General features: G+C 38.2%; 1 protein-coding gene across 1 annotated transcript in view; it reads right to left on the bottom strand.

The window, feature by feature from the left end:
* The window catches only part of LOC138357506 (nematocyst expressed protein 3-like), a 127,620-nt gene that overhangs the window by 19,524 nt on the left and 91,551 nt on the right, over positions 1 to 16,545 (bottom strand). Inside the window, exon 2 of the mRNA XM_069314363.1 lies at positions 1,464 to 1,621. Within this exon, the coding sequence (XP_069170464.1) occupies positions 1,464 to 1,621 (158 nt within the window). The remainder of the gene's footprint in view (positions 1 to 1,463; positions 1,622 to 16,545) is intronic.

The raw sequence follows: 16,545 nt of genomic DNA, 5'->3' as shown, positions 1-16,545 counted from the left end.
CCTAGTTCGAGAAACAAAACATTCCTACACCTTTGCAGGTAATTGGAAGTCCAATTCGGACGATACAGTTTCCACTACACTTAACTCAAAAGGCACGCAGCTCTATTTACATCCGTATCTAATGAACAATTACTTCGCCTTCGGAGTTACCTGGAGCTGTGCTGCAAATTGTTGCACAATGCTGATGAACACACTCGCGTTTCACTAATAAGGGTAACAGCAGCACTCCAGTGACCGTGCATTCTGATGCTCATTGGGTGACACACAGTATTCATATCTCGCAATATTTTGTTCATGTTGGAATTTATGAATTGTTGACGAGAGCCAGTTGGTTGGCGATGATGAGTCAAGAATCGTCTAGTCAGTGTTGGTTGATTGGGAAACTGAAACTTATAATATTTTTGATTTTCACTTGACATAAGAGATATTCGTGCCTCGCACATGGTATCAGTATTCGTGTTCATTTGATATCAATATTCGTTTTTAATTTGATATCAATATTCGTGTTGCATTTGATATCAATATTCGTGTTTCATTTGATATCAATATTCGTGTTTCATTTGATATAAATATTCGTGTTTCATTTGATATCAATATTTGTGTTTCATTTGATATCAATATTTGTGTTTCATTTGATATCAATATTCGTGCTTCATTTGATATCAATATTCGTGCTTCATTTGATATCAATATTCGTGTTTCATTTGATATCAATATTTGTATTTCATTTGATATCAATATTCGTGCTTCATTTGATATCAATATTCGTGCTTCATTTGATATCAATATTCGTGTTTCATTTTATATCAATATTCGTGTTTCATTTGATATCAGCATTCGTGCTTCTCATGACATCAATATTTGTTCTTTTCATTTGCCATCAACATTCTTGCCTTTCACATGGAGTCAAGATTCGTGCTTCAAACATAGCAATATTTGTTTTTAGAAGAATAAATAACAAGACAAATAAAAACCGAATTGTTTCTCTTTGTCCACTTCTTTGTAAAGGAATTGCCACAGTGCTGCCTGACCTACACATTCATGGCTCGGTGTGACGTTACTCAAAATCTTACATCAGGTACCCACACACCAGTAGGAAAACGCCGGCAGCATTTGCTACTGTCCACAGTCCGTGTTGTCTTAAGGAACGTGAACAAGGAATCCTTTCCGAGCACTATATGCATCGTACGTGAGACAAAAGACCCTCTATGCATGTCCACACACACACATACACACACCAAAAAGATTGAGATGGTTGGCAGTCATTACAACTGACTTTCGACAGAGAGACAGGATTCTAGAGCTGTATCTGAACTCTGCAAACTGGAAAAAGTGAGAACACATTGGTGAGAATACACACAATACAAATATTCCCTCGGAAGTTGTCAGGTCGTAGAAAGGGGGAAGGAGTAAGGTGAAAACCACAGAAAGAACATCTGAACATAATGTTTCTGGTTTCTTACTGCCCCTGCTGCTGCTGCTGCTGCTGCTGCTGCTGCTACTGAGGCTCCTGTTGCTGTTGCAGCTGCTGTTGTTTCAGCTAATGCTGTTGCTATTGCATTAGCTTCTGCCGCTGCTGCCACATCTGTCGATAATGCTGCTTCATTTGCTGTCGTTGCAGCTGTTGGTATTGTTAGTAAACGCAACTCAGGGATGTTATGAGACGGTAAACACACATGAAATGTTTTAGGGAGTGAAGAGAAGCATGAGTAAAGGGAAAGAAAGGAAGGAAGGAAGGAAGGAAGGAAGGAAGGAAGGAAGGAAGGAAGGAAGGAAGGAAGGAAGGAAGGAAGGAAGGAAGGAAGGAATGGAAGAAAACAAAAAATGAATGAACAGTATCCTCTTGTTCTACATTTCTCTTTTCTACATTCTTTACCATCCTATTCAATTAATTCTAATTTATCACACTTTTTAACCCCTTTGCGTTATTGCATTATTTGCCATAGACTTTCTCCTTCACATCCACGAAACCTTCGTATCTATTCAAATCATTAATTTTCTTAAGACAAACTTTTTCGATGGAGAGTGGACTCAGGACACGATTAAAGAGAGTCGGAGACACATGAATCATTTAGACAGTCATTTGCTAAGCCGGCACCAAAAGCTATGCGATTCATTATTCACTTCAAGTCTCTGTCAAGATAATGGGATTGAAACACAGTCCAGGTATTCAGCTTTACTTAATATTTGGTGCGTTCTGTGTTTTAATTTCTGTCTCACTTAGTTTTATATTTCTGGGGGTTATTCTATCTATATTTCTCCTCTCTCTGTCTCTGTCTCTGTCTACCTCTGTCTCTGTCTCTTTCTTTAACAAACCCCACTCACGGTACCTTTATCGTTTAATCAGAGGAAGATTAAGTCTTTCGTGTGACCTTAAACAAAATAAATACGTAACTTTCTATCCTGTATTATTATTGTCCAGCGCCCTTCGGCAGGTGTTCCATTATTTGCTGTGCTGTAGTAGCTGTCTTAAAGCAAATTTACCGAACTAAAAGTTAACGAGCTGGTGGGGAGAAAGGATTTAGTGGATACATTTGTAACTGGTAGTAAGGTTATTTAGTGGGTGAGGCGGTAATGTGGTGTAAAGTTGACCATGTTGGTGGGAGGGGAGCTGATGTGTGGAAGGTTAGTTCAGGTGGATTGGTAAGTTGGGTGATGTGATGATATGTGAGAAATGTGTCTGAGTATATGTCTTCTGTCTGACTGTATGACAGTCAGACAGAAGACATATACTCAAACAGTCAGACTGGCTGACTGTATGATAGTCAGATAGTCAGACTTCTGCCTCTCTCTCTCTGTGTCTGTCTGTCTGTCTGTCTGTCTGTCTGTCTGTCTGTCTGTCTGTCTGTCTGTCTGTCTGTCTCTCTCTCTCTCTCTCTCTCTCTCTCTCATCCCTCTACGCCCTTTCCTTCTACCCCCGTCAGTTTATCATATCTTCTCACCTCAATGCTTCCCATTAACAGAATATAGATCCTTCTCGCATATCACTCTCTCGATTTTGGATTAATTCTCCCTTTTCGCCAGCTTGGAGCTGTGTCGATGTGGCTATGTCGACAGCCTTTCACATCTTCTTGGATTACATTCCTTCACTGCCAATTTCTGAAGCGCTAGTTAGCTTTGTATGCAAATTGGTGCGTGTGTGTGTGTCTGTGTGCTCACCTAACTGTGCTTGCGGGGTTTGTACTTTTTTCTTTTTGGTCCCGCCTCTCAACCGTCATTCAATTGATGTACAGATTCCTGAGCCTGTTGGGTTCTGCCATATCTATATTTGAAACTGTTTGGAGTCTGCCTTCACCGCATCACTCCCTAGTGCATTTCACTGGTTAACTGTTCTGACGCCTAAATAGTTGTTTTTAATGTCTCTCTGGCTCATTTGGGCATTCAGTTTCTAACTGTGTCCTCTAGTGCATGTACCACCCGTGATAAACAAACTGTCTTTATCGACCATATTAACTCCTATGTGAGTCTTGTAAGCGTGTGTTTGTTTTCTCCGATTAATTACAAAATTAGCACCCAACCACCTCCCTATCTTTATATTAACCAATCATAATACCCGCACATTCATTGTCTATCTTCCCCTTTTCACTAATCCGCACTTCGTACCCTTCTCCGTTCCTCCTCGGGCCTTAAAACAGAGACAAATGAGTAATTATCATTACGCAAATACGTTCGTCCTGAACCACTCAGGATTTGTGAGTTTGTTTACTGGTCAAACATGCGTCATACGTAAAACGCTAGGCACACACACACACACACACACACACACACACACACACACACACACACACACACACACACACACACACACACATACACACACACACACACATATGCACATACACTAATTTTCATACGGAGGCAACTAGCGATTCAGAAATTAATTAGCAATGAGGGAATCAAATCCAACAAGTCATGAGAGGATGTCGACGTAGCCACATCAACTAAACTCTAAGTTGGTGAAAAGACAGAATTAATTCAAAATCGAGAATATGATATTCGACTAGGATTTGTACTCTGTTAAGGGAGAGTGGAATGATACAATTAGAGAGAGAGAGAGAGAGAGAGAGAGAGAGAGAGAGAGAGAGAGAGAGAGAGAGAGAGAGAGAGAGAGAATAAAACAATTGTCTCTCTAACAATGAAACAAAATAAAGTGACTCAAAAGCCAACACTCGAGTCATCTCTCTTTAACTCTATTCATCCCTTTGTCGCGGTCTTTGTCTCTGCCTTTGTCTCTCTTAGCATTTGCAGCATCCTGGAGGCATAATGCTCCTAGAATCATTGTGGTCCTGGAGTCATGCGTCCTTTAAGAATGTAGGTCCTCGAGGCCTCTACACGCTTCATGATACTGGAAGCATCAGGATCTGGAGTCACGATGGTCTTGAGGGGTGCGAAGGTCCTGGAGGGATGGAAGGAATTATCAGGAAGCCCCAAGTCATTACGACTATATAACACTGCTATATTATAGTCCTTTACGGCTATAGATGGTCCTAGAGGCTTGGTATGTCGTTCGAGGCAAATGCTGTAGCAAGATTAGTCCGGTTTTCACGCTCCCTAAAGAAATATGTTTGTATCTGTATGTTGTGGACCCCTAACACTGTCTCTTTAACTGCGGTGAAAAGAATTGACGAATATTCATTCTCTTCCTTTTTCTCTTGTTTATTTATGCCTTATTTCATTTCTTCAATGTTTCAATTTGTTTCCGCAGTTTGTTTCTAGAACATGGATATTTATCGACAATTCTCAATAGACAATAGCCGGAAATTTTAAATACGATTTAAATATGATAATTGGAAATTCCCATTTCGAAGTAAATGCTAATTTACGATTCTACAAGTAAAATTTTGTTACTGCATACTTTGGAAAGAAAAAAAACACAAGCAAATCAATTAAATAGAAGTTCGCGTGTCCGGTCACTACAAATTCGTTCATGTCCCCGTCTTATTAACTGTCCGGATGTTCATGTCCCCGTCTTCATCAATGTCCGGATGTTCATGTCCCCGTCTTCATCAATGTCCGGATGTTCATGTCCCCGTCTTCATCAATGTCCGGATGCTTATGACCTCCACTTATTAACCGAACAGATGACCGTCAACTCGACTTTTTTAGATTCGAATTGATGTCGGAAATCTAACTCTGTTCCTGAGCTGAGGTTTCAACTATAGCGTTTCTCTAACTTTTCCCAGTAAACTACTTGCTCACGCAACCTTCAACAGCAGTGTCGTTCAGCTTAACAACCTAATTATACCAAAGCACCACTGTTTAATTAACCGATTAGTAGTCGGCTTGTTTCAGCTTAACAATCCCGCTTCGCCAAACTGCTGCTGTTTAACTAACTTGACTAACATGTTAATTATGGGAGCAGGACTGGCTGTGACGTAGGTGACTTGCTCTGAGGAGCGGCTCTTGACAGTTAAACAAGGTGATGCTTGAAAGTTAGAGCATCTTAGAATCCGGAATAAGTTTCTCTACAGCGTCCCTCTATGAGATGCTATCATTCACGGGGACTTTTTACGATATCCTGGTCTCTAATGATAGCTGTTGGTTGTGGTTGTTTAATATCTATCAATCACGGCGCTTCTCATTTCCTTTTGTATCACGTTAATCACACGATCGTACGAACAACCTTAACAATTATGAACTTTGACTTCTTTGACTTCCTAATGAACTTTAGTTGGCTAATGTTGGGTAAAACTCTCCACACATATGATAGATTCTTTGAGACAGGATAATACTTAAGCATGTCATTGCCTGACTCAATAAGGACTAATTGTTGTCTTTTCCATCTTGCAATAAAACATTGTTTTCCGCAGTTTAATAATCGTGTTATTTGAGGAGTTTTCTCACGATGGGATTATCAAAAACCAAACGAATTAATAATCTCAAAGCAGCATATCAGTTACACAGGACTATGAAGTATGCGGTCAGAGACCCTAGACAGGGTATTGTACTCAAAGCTCTGAAGGTAACTGAACTTCAGGTCATGGGAAATGGGTTGAAGGGCCTTCTGGCAGTGAGATACCGTCGGCTTTCCATTCAGTGGCGGAAAGCTTCGGCTATACAATTTCGACTGCTGTTCTTTTTTTCATAATCCGGCTTGTACATGTTTACCTGGTTGATGTATAGAATTCTGTACTTCACACATGTTGTTGTGTATAGATTCCAATATTATCGTTTTCTTATTTTTTAGCTTGATTATCAATACAGAATATTTTTCTAGTTTGAAATTATTTACTTTTGAAAGACTGGAGGCAAGGATTTTCTTCATTCTATATATCCTGGTCAAGCCTGGCCTCGGGCTGGGCTTAGTGAGTAGATGAACTTCCAGAACTCCTATATAACCAAACATATATATATATATATATATATATATATATATATATATATATATATATATGTGTGTGTATATCACGAAAATAAACACGTGATTAAAAATGTGACAGTGTCAGACCACGGAGGAAAATTTAAACAGGAATTTCCTTAAGAACTTTCGTATATTAATACATCTACAGAAGGAGTCCTTCTGAAGATGTATTAATATACTTAAGTTCTTAAGGAAATTCCTGTTTCAATTTTCCTCCGTGGTCTGACACTGTTATATATATATCTATATCTATCTATATATATATGTATATATATATATATATATATATATATATATATATATATATATATATATATATATGTATTCTTGTAAAATATCGGCAAAATCAAGCAATGCAGGAAACATATACAGAGGAGAAATACAATTATACGAGGAGAGAGATTGCACAATAATTGTATCTACACTATAAGGGTTTTGTACCAGCTCGTTCCAAACCGTGAGAAGGTGGTGTGAAGATAATTAAACCGTCTTTTTGCAGAATTGCTTGCCCCTTAGGTCTCTTAGTAATTAATGCCACTGGTATCCGTTGTCGCGAATTTGATAATATTCAATGAGCGTTAGCTATTCATGTGTGAAAGAGAGAGATGTAAAGAGAGGTTGAGAGACAGAGAGAAAAAAATGTAGATATAAAGAGAAAGAAAAAAAGAGAGATAAACGGAATGGGAAGCTTAATTCAGTGTAGTATTGAAAATGAACAATGAACGTGCGCGGGCAATAATATGCTAATATAATTTTCCAAAGTTTCTCTTAAGAGCAGGGTCAGCAAAAGCTTGAAAACTCCTTAGTTAAAATATTTGAATGATAAATCTAAATTCTTCTGTTCGCTAAAAGAACACGACATATTTCCGGGTCCGTAAACTGTTGTGGTCATAAAAACAATATTTAATATAGTAAAAATATATATTTCATGAATTATATATATATATATATATATATATATATATATATATATATATATATATATATATATATATATATATATATATATATATATATATATATATATGCGAACAAGCCTGAATGGTCCCCAGGACATATGCAACTGAAAACTCACACCCCAGAAGTGACTCGAACCCATACTCCCAGAAGCAACGCATCTGGTATGTACAAGACGCCTTAATCCACTTGACCATCACGACCGGACATAATGAGGTGATAGCCGAGGCTATTTGAACCACCCCACCGCCGGCACTCGGATAGTTATCTTGGGCATAGCATTTTACCAAATCACCTCATTCTTTGGGGCAACACGTGAGGAACACAAATGCGAACAAGCCTGAATGGTCCCCAGGACATATGCAACTGAAAACTCACACCCCAGAAGTGACTCGAACCCATACTCCCAGAAGCAACGCATCTGGTATGTACAAGACGCCTTAATCCACTTGACCATCACGACCGGACATAATGAGGTGATAGCCGAGGCTATTTGAACCACCCCACCGCCGGCACTCGGATAGTTATCTTGGGCATAGCATTTTACCAAATCACCTCATTCTTTGGGGCAACACGTGAGGAACACAAATGCGAACAAGCCTGAATGGTCCCCAGGACATATGCAACTGAAAACTCACACCCCAGAAGTGACTCGAACCCATACTCCCAGAAGCAACGCATCTGGTATGTACAAGACGCCTTAATCCACTTGACCATCACGACCGGACATAATGAGGTGATAGCCGAGGCTATTTGAACCACCCCACCGCCGGCACTCGGATAGTTATCTTGGGCATAGCATTTTACCAAATCACCTCATTCTTTGGGGCAACACGTGAGGAACACAAATGCGAACAAGCCTGAATGGTCCCCAGGACATATGCAACTGAAAACTCACACCCCAGAAGTGACTCGAACCCATACTCCCAGAAGCAACGCATCTGGTATGTACAAGACGCCTTAATCCACTTGACCATCACGACCGGACATAATGAGGTGATAGCCGAGGCTATTTGAACCACCCCACCGCCGGCACTCGGATAGTTATCTTGGGCATAGCATTTTACCAAATCACCTCATTCTTTGGGGCAACACGTGAGGAACACAAATGCGAACAAGCCTGAATGGTCCCCAGGACATATGCAACTGAAAACTCACACCCCAGAAGTGACTCGAACCCATACTCCCAGAAGCAACGCATCTGGTATGTACAAGACGCCTTAATCCACTTGACCATCACGACCGGACATCACCCGGGAGTATGGGTTCGAGTCACTTCTGGGGTGTGAGTTTTCAGTTGCATATGTCCTGGGGACCATTCAGGCATGTTCGCATTTGTGTTCCTCACGTGTTGCCCCAAAGAATGAGGTGATTTGGTAAAATGCTATGCCCAAGATAACTATCCGAGTGCCGGCGGTGGGGTGGTTCAAATAGCCTCGGCTATCACCTCATTATGTCCGGTCGTGATGGTCAAGTGGATTAAGGCGTCTTGTACATACCAGATGCGTTGCTTCTGGGAGTATGGGTTCGAGTCACTTCTGGGGTGTGAGTTTTCAGTTGCATATGTCCTGGGGACCATTCAGGCTTGTTCGCATTTGTGTTCCTCACGTGTTGCCCCAAAGAATGAGGTGATTTGGTAAAATGCTATGCCCAAGATAACTATCCGAGTGCCGGCGGTGGGGTGGTTCAAATAGCCTCGGCTATCACCTCATTATGTCCGGTCGTGATGGTCAAGTGGATTAAGGCGTCTTGTACATACCAGATGCGTTGCTTCTGGGAGTATGGGTTCGAGTCACTTCTGGGGTGTGAGTTTTCAGTTGCATATGTCCTGGGGACCATTCAGGCTTGTTCGCATTTGTGTTCCTCACGTGTTGCCCCAAAGAATGAGGTGATTTGGTAAAATGCTATGCCCAAGATAACTATCCGAGTGCCGGCGGTGGGGTGGTTCAAATAGCCTCGGCTATCACCTCATTATGTCCGGTCGTGATGGTCAAGTGGATTAAGGCGTCTTGTACATACCAGATGCGTTGCTTCTGGGAGTATGGGTTCGAGTCACTTCTGGGGTGTGAGTTTTCAGTTATATATATATATATATGTCGTACCTAATAGCCAGAACGCACTTCTCAGCCTACTATTCAAGGCCCGATTTGCCTAATAAGCCAAGTTTTCATGAATTAATGTTTTTTCGTCTACCTAACCTACCTAACCTAACCTAACCTAGCTTTTTTTGGCTACCTAACCTAACCTTACCTATAAATATAGGTTAGGTTAGGTTAGGTAGGGTTGGTTAGGTTCGGTCATATATCTACGTTAATTTTAACTCCAATAAAAAAAAATTGACCTCATGCATAGAGAAAAGGGTTGCTTTATCATTTCATAAGAAAAAAATTATAGTAAATATATTAATTCAGGAAAACTTGGCTTATTAGGCAAATCGGGCCTTGAATAGTAGGCTGAGAAGTGAGTTCTGGCTACTAGGTACGACATATATATATATATATATATATATATATATATATATATATATATATATATATATATACTTCTTATGATGTCTTCGATGAAACCATTGGAGAAGCCGTTATTGACTAGAACCTGCCTTACCCTACAGAGTTCTTCAGAGTTGAAGAACTCTGTAGGGTAAGGCAGGTTCTAGTCAATAACGGCTTCTCCAATGGTTTCATCGAAGACATCATAAGAAGGAAAGTGAAAAGCCATGCAACCTCTGAAGAGACAACTAACACAACACCTATACCCCCTATTAGACTATTTTACAGGAACTTCTTTTCCACAGCTCATAAAACAGAGGAAAGGGTCCTGAAAGATATTGTTAATAGAAACGTTATCCCTACAGACAAAAATCAGAGGATACAACTGACGATTTACTATAAAACCAGAAAAACGGCCAGCCTACTCATGAGAAACTCTCCAGACACGAAACAGAACGCTTTAAAAGAGACTAACGTCGTCTATGCCTTCAAATGCCCACTTGGGGACTGTAAGCTCCAAAAAACCCAGTATATAGGCAAGACAACAACATCTCTTTCTAGGCGTTTAACGATGCATAAACAACAGGGCTCCATTAAGGAACATATAATCTCTTCCCATAACCAAACCATCGCCAGAGAAATCCTAGTAAACAACACAGAAATCATCGATAGATACAGCGATAGCAGGCGGCTTGACGTTTGCGAGGCACTACACATCAAGAAGTCAACACCAGCAATCAACAGCCAATTATTGCACAACTATATTCTACCCACCTCAAGACTCCGCTCCAATATAGAAGCATCAAGAAATATGGACCAATAGGCTTTCTACAAACACTTCTATTCAATATCCATTGTTTCGTGTTCTGTCTTGTGTTGATACTTTTAATACCCTATTAATATCCTCTAATGCCACATCATCCTTCCCACCTCACTCAAATGTAATGCCACATCACCCTTCCCACCTCACTCAAAAGTAGATATAAAATCAGGGAAATGCAAGTTCTAATCAGTTGTGTATTTGTGAAGTCTTTGAAAATGTAATAAGTTTTACGAAACGCGGCCGTGTCGCGTCAGACTAGAAATAAAAATGAATTTTGGAGAAGTGATTTTTGATTTACCTCCAACAGTGAAGCATAATGTACGAAAGATTGAGAAAATTCGTGTTAGAATTATTAATCTTACTTTTTCGGTCATATTTAATAAAATATGTCTACAGGAAAGACTGCTACCAAAATATACTAATATATATATATATATATATATATATATATATATATATATATATATATATATATATATATATATATATATATATATATATAAATGATAAATTACTAATTAGTAGGAAATAATACATATTCCGTGAACTCATGCATGCATACAAACAGTAATTTGCATGTTAATAGCAGCAATGAACCCTCGCTATCATACAATGCAATCCCTTTACTGCTCAAATATTCCCATGTGGCAAGACCAAGGTAATTCAAGTCTTAACGAAGAAAAAAAATATAAAATAAATAAACAAGAATTGACACTACGTAAATATAAGACATAATTAAACTCCCTGTTTTATGTTACTCTTTCGTGACAAAATCTGTTAGTGTTACTTCGTGTATACTTTTGCTCAGTAGCACGACCCACTTGTCGCTCAGCCAATTGGTGGTTTCGTGTCGTAGTTGTACTACCGCCTGGGAGTAATCAGGGCAGCAGCGCTAATGATGGGTCACAAAACTGAATTATCGAGAGTTACTTCTCACGCAAGTTATCTTTGTATAGTCCTGAAATTCTCCCTATGTCAGGAAATCTTTGGGCAGGACGGTGGGTATGATTCTCTTGTCATGCTGCAGAGATTGTCTCGTTGATATATTTTGTTATTCTGATATCGTTCTATATTTCCTCACTATGTAGATGGTTATAGATTCATTGTTTGCTGTGAAATTTTGTTTGTCGTTTCAATCAATGAGTAACGTTTGTCCTGTTGACCAGACCACACACTAGAAGTTGAAAGGACGACGACGTTTCGGTCCGTCCTGGACCATTCTCAAGTCGATTGTTTGTCCTATTTTGGGGTTGATAATGAAATTGGTACTTCTCCATCGAGAGTGTTTCTATGAATAGACGAATTACGGTACTTGAGGAATAATACAAATATTGTAAAATCTCCTGCCCTTATATTCCTGCTCTTGTCCAGCGCTTGCGTTCCAGCCTTTATGTTCATGCCCTCATAAACAAAATCACTACATAATGAATAAATCTATTGGACAAAACTAATTATGAAGCATAATATATAAGGAAATGTTATCATAACCGCAGTAATCAGCGTTGTAGGTTCACAATCTAAGAGTTTCCGGCTTGATTTCCGTAGCAGGACTAAGACGTTTGGGCAAAGTCTCATTCTCTCTCTCTCTCTACCAATCTATCTATTTGCTTAGCTCCCATTCCCTCTGCTTCTCTCCCTCCCTCCCTTTTCTTCTCTTTCCGTCTCTTCTTCCTTCCCATTCTGTCTGTTCCTCTTCCTCCTTCTTTCCCGTTCTCTCTCCCAGTGGGTAAAAGATGCTCGAATAAAATTTTGTTGACGTTGAATCATGAGTATCGACGTTGATTAACGTTATTTAATGTAAAATCTGTCTATAAGGACAAATTAGACGTAAACTTCATACTTCATTGGAGTCGCTGATATTCGGAATAGAAGCTGATAATTCCTAATTAAAGATGAGTATAGGGGTTTGATCCTAACAATCCTGTGACACTCACCATACACTCACCACTCACCTTGCAAAGTTGGTGAGGCTAGACCCAAGTGTGAGGCTTACAATCACGAACAAACAAGCTACCGGGCATCCAGCATTCTCAGGTCAATTTGTTTACATTCATTGACAACATTGTTTTTCGAACCAATATTTACCCAATTGAATTTTTGCCTCCCAGGCCTTCACGGAAGTGGTACCCATCCAGACGACTACAATTTTCTGGGAGGAATTCCTCTCCTGTCTAGTGAAGTGAATGACTATTGACTTCGCAGGCGATGAGTTACAATAACGTGGCTGAAGAATGTTGACCAGACCACACACTAGAAGGTGAAGGGACGACGACGTTTCGGTCCGTCCTGAACCATTCTCAAAATCGACTTGAGAATGGTCCAAGACGGACCGAAACGTCGTCGTCCCTTCACCTTCTAGTGTGTGGTCTGGTCGACTATTGACTTCGTTACTGCAAGAACTCACACAACAGTGCTGTTTCGTCTTCACTCGGAGCTACCCTCCCCCCCCTGTTCAATGGTATGTATCGCTCTAGTAGTAGGCATCCATCAGTCTCAGGAGACTATGGAGTTGCACTCTGGTGTCGGCCTGGTCTGGAGTGGCCTCACCAGGGCGCAAAGCCAGGGTAGGTTGATTCTCTATGTATCGCTCTACATCTCATAAATCCGATCATGGATAGCGTACTCACCATCATTATTTTCACTATTTTCATTATTTTCTATTTCACTATTTTTATTATTTTCACAAATATTGTTTTTACTAAAGGTCACAACAGCCACACATACTACAGTTTCACTTCCATTCCGATGCTTCTCGACTTTACAATAATAAAAATATTTGCAACATACAGGGATGACATGAAAATTTACTGAAGTACGTTATTCCTCTATTCTTTCCATTCTATACCCTTGGACGTGAAATTACTTCAGATGTTTAAATAATTGTGTATACAGTTACATTATCTATGAAAGTTCAATCACAATACATTTTTTATTAGAAAGCGAGTCAGCTAAATCAACTTAATAAGGATAATACTTTTAATTGACGATATTACGAATTAAAAACGTTCACACGGCACACGCTACGGTGTCCTGCAGCAGAATTTAATTTTGTGTGATGGACCATACTAGGGGCATGGGCAATGGTGGGTGAGGAGGGGTATCTGGGGGGCTCACAGGTACCAATAACATCGTCATTCAGAGGCCAGGAGGGCAGCAGCTGGCCTCTATGAGGGGTTGTCATGCCTGGGTCTGTCTCATTATTTTGTGGTTTTTAATAAGGTAAAATTGAACTCGGGTTTTTGTGTGTATCATATGACTCCAAGTGGATTAATTATGGTCATTATATATTTGCTCATTCCAATCACGAATCTCTTGATGATTATTTTTAACAGGATGATTTTAATATTTAGACTTTTTCATTTACATTACTTTTGAATAAATCAGTTGAGTAATTATTGTCGAGTAAACTCTTTGCTGAATAAAATATATGATTTTCATCTTTATACCTCAATATATTATATGTCTTTTATTGTCTCTTGCTTAAGAGCCTCACCGATTATGTTATGTTTTTCATCTTCAAATAAAATATCATATTTTAATAAACTGAATAGAACATATCGACAACGTTTTGTATTAATTTATTTAGACCAGGTTTTATCTAGGTTAGGCAAAGTTTGGAATTATTAGTCATATTTAGAATGTGTTAGGATGTTAGGTTAGCTTTTGGCCCTAATTTAATAATTTAATATATCAATCATATATAGTGTAAAATTAAATACAGTGCTTTTGATAATAATAATAATAATAATAATAATAATAAATACTCTCAATTATACTTTCGTTGTTTCATTGGTATTTTTCTTCGTTGTATTTCAAAGTTGTCTTGACAAAATATTGATATGATCTCTCTCACACACACACATGGGACACATATAGTGATAACGACGGCATTTTGATACATAAATATTATAGAGGTTTTTCAGTGGTCCACTTCCCTCTGTAACGTCTAGGTTACCTGTTAAAGTTTGTGGGAATAGTTTACGGTCTACAAAGTTATTAAACTCTTATCCGTGTGGAAGTTTCTCCGAGGTCATTATTTTTATGATAAAACTTAGAACTTGAGAAAAAAACTTGAGCGTATATTTCAAGCCATATTTGATACTGTTGAATATTTCGATTAGGTAAATGAAATATTTTATTTATTTCAATGATATTTCGTGAATATATTATTCTATTTTAATAGTACAGAAAGCTCAAATAATATTATAATTTCTATCTGAAAGACTATATTTTCACGAAACGTAGATTTTTCAGGACAAATTATAATGGTTATTAGGCATTGGGAAACAGTTTTTATACTTAGAAACTCTTGAATATTTTTCAATTGGCGGTTAACGATTCAATAAAGCAGTTAGTTTCTTAATGACTGTCCTTGACCGAGGGCAACTAATGGTTCCATTCTTTAGCCACTAAACACCAAATTCCTTTTTCAATCAAAATAGTGAGTGAATAATTTACTGAAACTTTATTTTTTCTTTATATACAGCACAAAAAAAAACCCAGTTCCATCTGCACTGTAGAGAGCGTTTCCTTTAGTAGTATTTAATTTCGCGTGATGGAACACACTAAGAGGCAAGAATAGGGAGGGACTCAAGCCGCAGCCAGAGGACCCATATTCTCCTCATCGAGAGGATAGTAGGATAGGAGGAGGACCCAAGGGAAAGATCTTCATGGCTAGCGTCCCGTCTCATTATGCGCTGTGCGGTTTTAATAAAGCAAAATTGAACTGCCTCGAATGCCCTTTTTTTTCCAGACACTGCTATTGACCGTTTGAATGGAAGTTGCTTCATTATGTAAAGAAAAAATTTACTCATTGCGACCATTTTTGTCCCTTTATTAGGAAAGATAACTAAGGTTAATTTATGAGGAATGTCTTTGGTGAATCGAATTTATTTAAACCGAAATGTGTGTGTATATATATATATATATATATATATATATATATATATATATATATATATATATATATATATATATATATATATATATTGGTGTATACTGGCAGCAGGTTTTCTTTCAAACATGTTTCATTGAATATGACCGCATATTCTGTATTTATTATTTTCTGGTTTAGGGCTTCTATCCCTCTAACTATTTTCTTAGCATCAGGGCTTAATTGGAATAGGAGTTCTAGAACTCCTATTTTAGAACTCCTATTCCAATTAAGCCCTGATGCTAAGAAAATAGTTAGAGGGATAGAAGCCCTAAACCAGAAAATAATAAATACAGAATATGCGGTCATATTCAATGAAACATATATATATATATATATATATATATATATATATATATATATATATATATATATATATATATATATATATATATATATATATATATGAATTTTTAAATAATGTGAATTTGTTGTATTCTTTAATCCACATTTTAATATCTATAGATGTGTATTTAACTAGTTTTTCATTGGTTTTGTTTAAAAAGTGCTAAGCTTTCTTGCCCATATCTGATAGCTCCTCTGTGATCTCCTAATCCAGTTTTCATATATGTGACAGTGTGCCCGATGAAAACCATGTCACAACACTTTCAATGACTGTGCAAAACCGGAGCCCCAATACAGTCTTTTATGTTCTTTGATATTCACTGACCAATACTTTTGCAGTCACTTCAGGCTGGTAAGCTTTATCTAGAAATATAAGTGATCTTTTCATTCCAAACTTTGGTATAAAATTTATAAAATGGTAAAAACAAAAACTTCAGAATAGTGCTAATTTTAGGCGTATTCTCACGAGGGCATTAATTTCTTCCACACTCCAAGAATATTTTCAAAGTAAAATCGTAATATTTTGGTTTCAACTTTGATATGAAAACCTACAGAGAGAGAGAGAGAGAGAGAGAGAGAGAGAGAGAGAGAGAGAGAGAGAGAGAAAGAGAAAAAAAATAATTCTTATGTAATCTTC

This window comes from Procambarus clarkii, chromosome 78, assembly GCF_040958095.1.
Source record: "Procambarus clarkii isolate CNS0578487 chromosome 78, FALCON_Pclarkii_2.0, whole genome shotgun sequence".
NCBI classification, from domain to species: Eukaryota; Metazoa; Arthropoda; class Malacostraca; order Decapoda; family Cambaridae; genus Procambarus; species Procambarus clarkii.
This window is presented reverse-complemented; position numbering and strand designations above follow the sequence as displayed.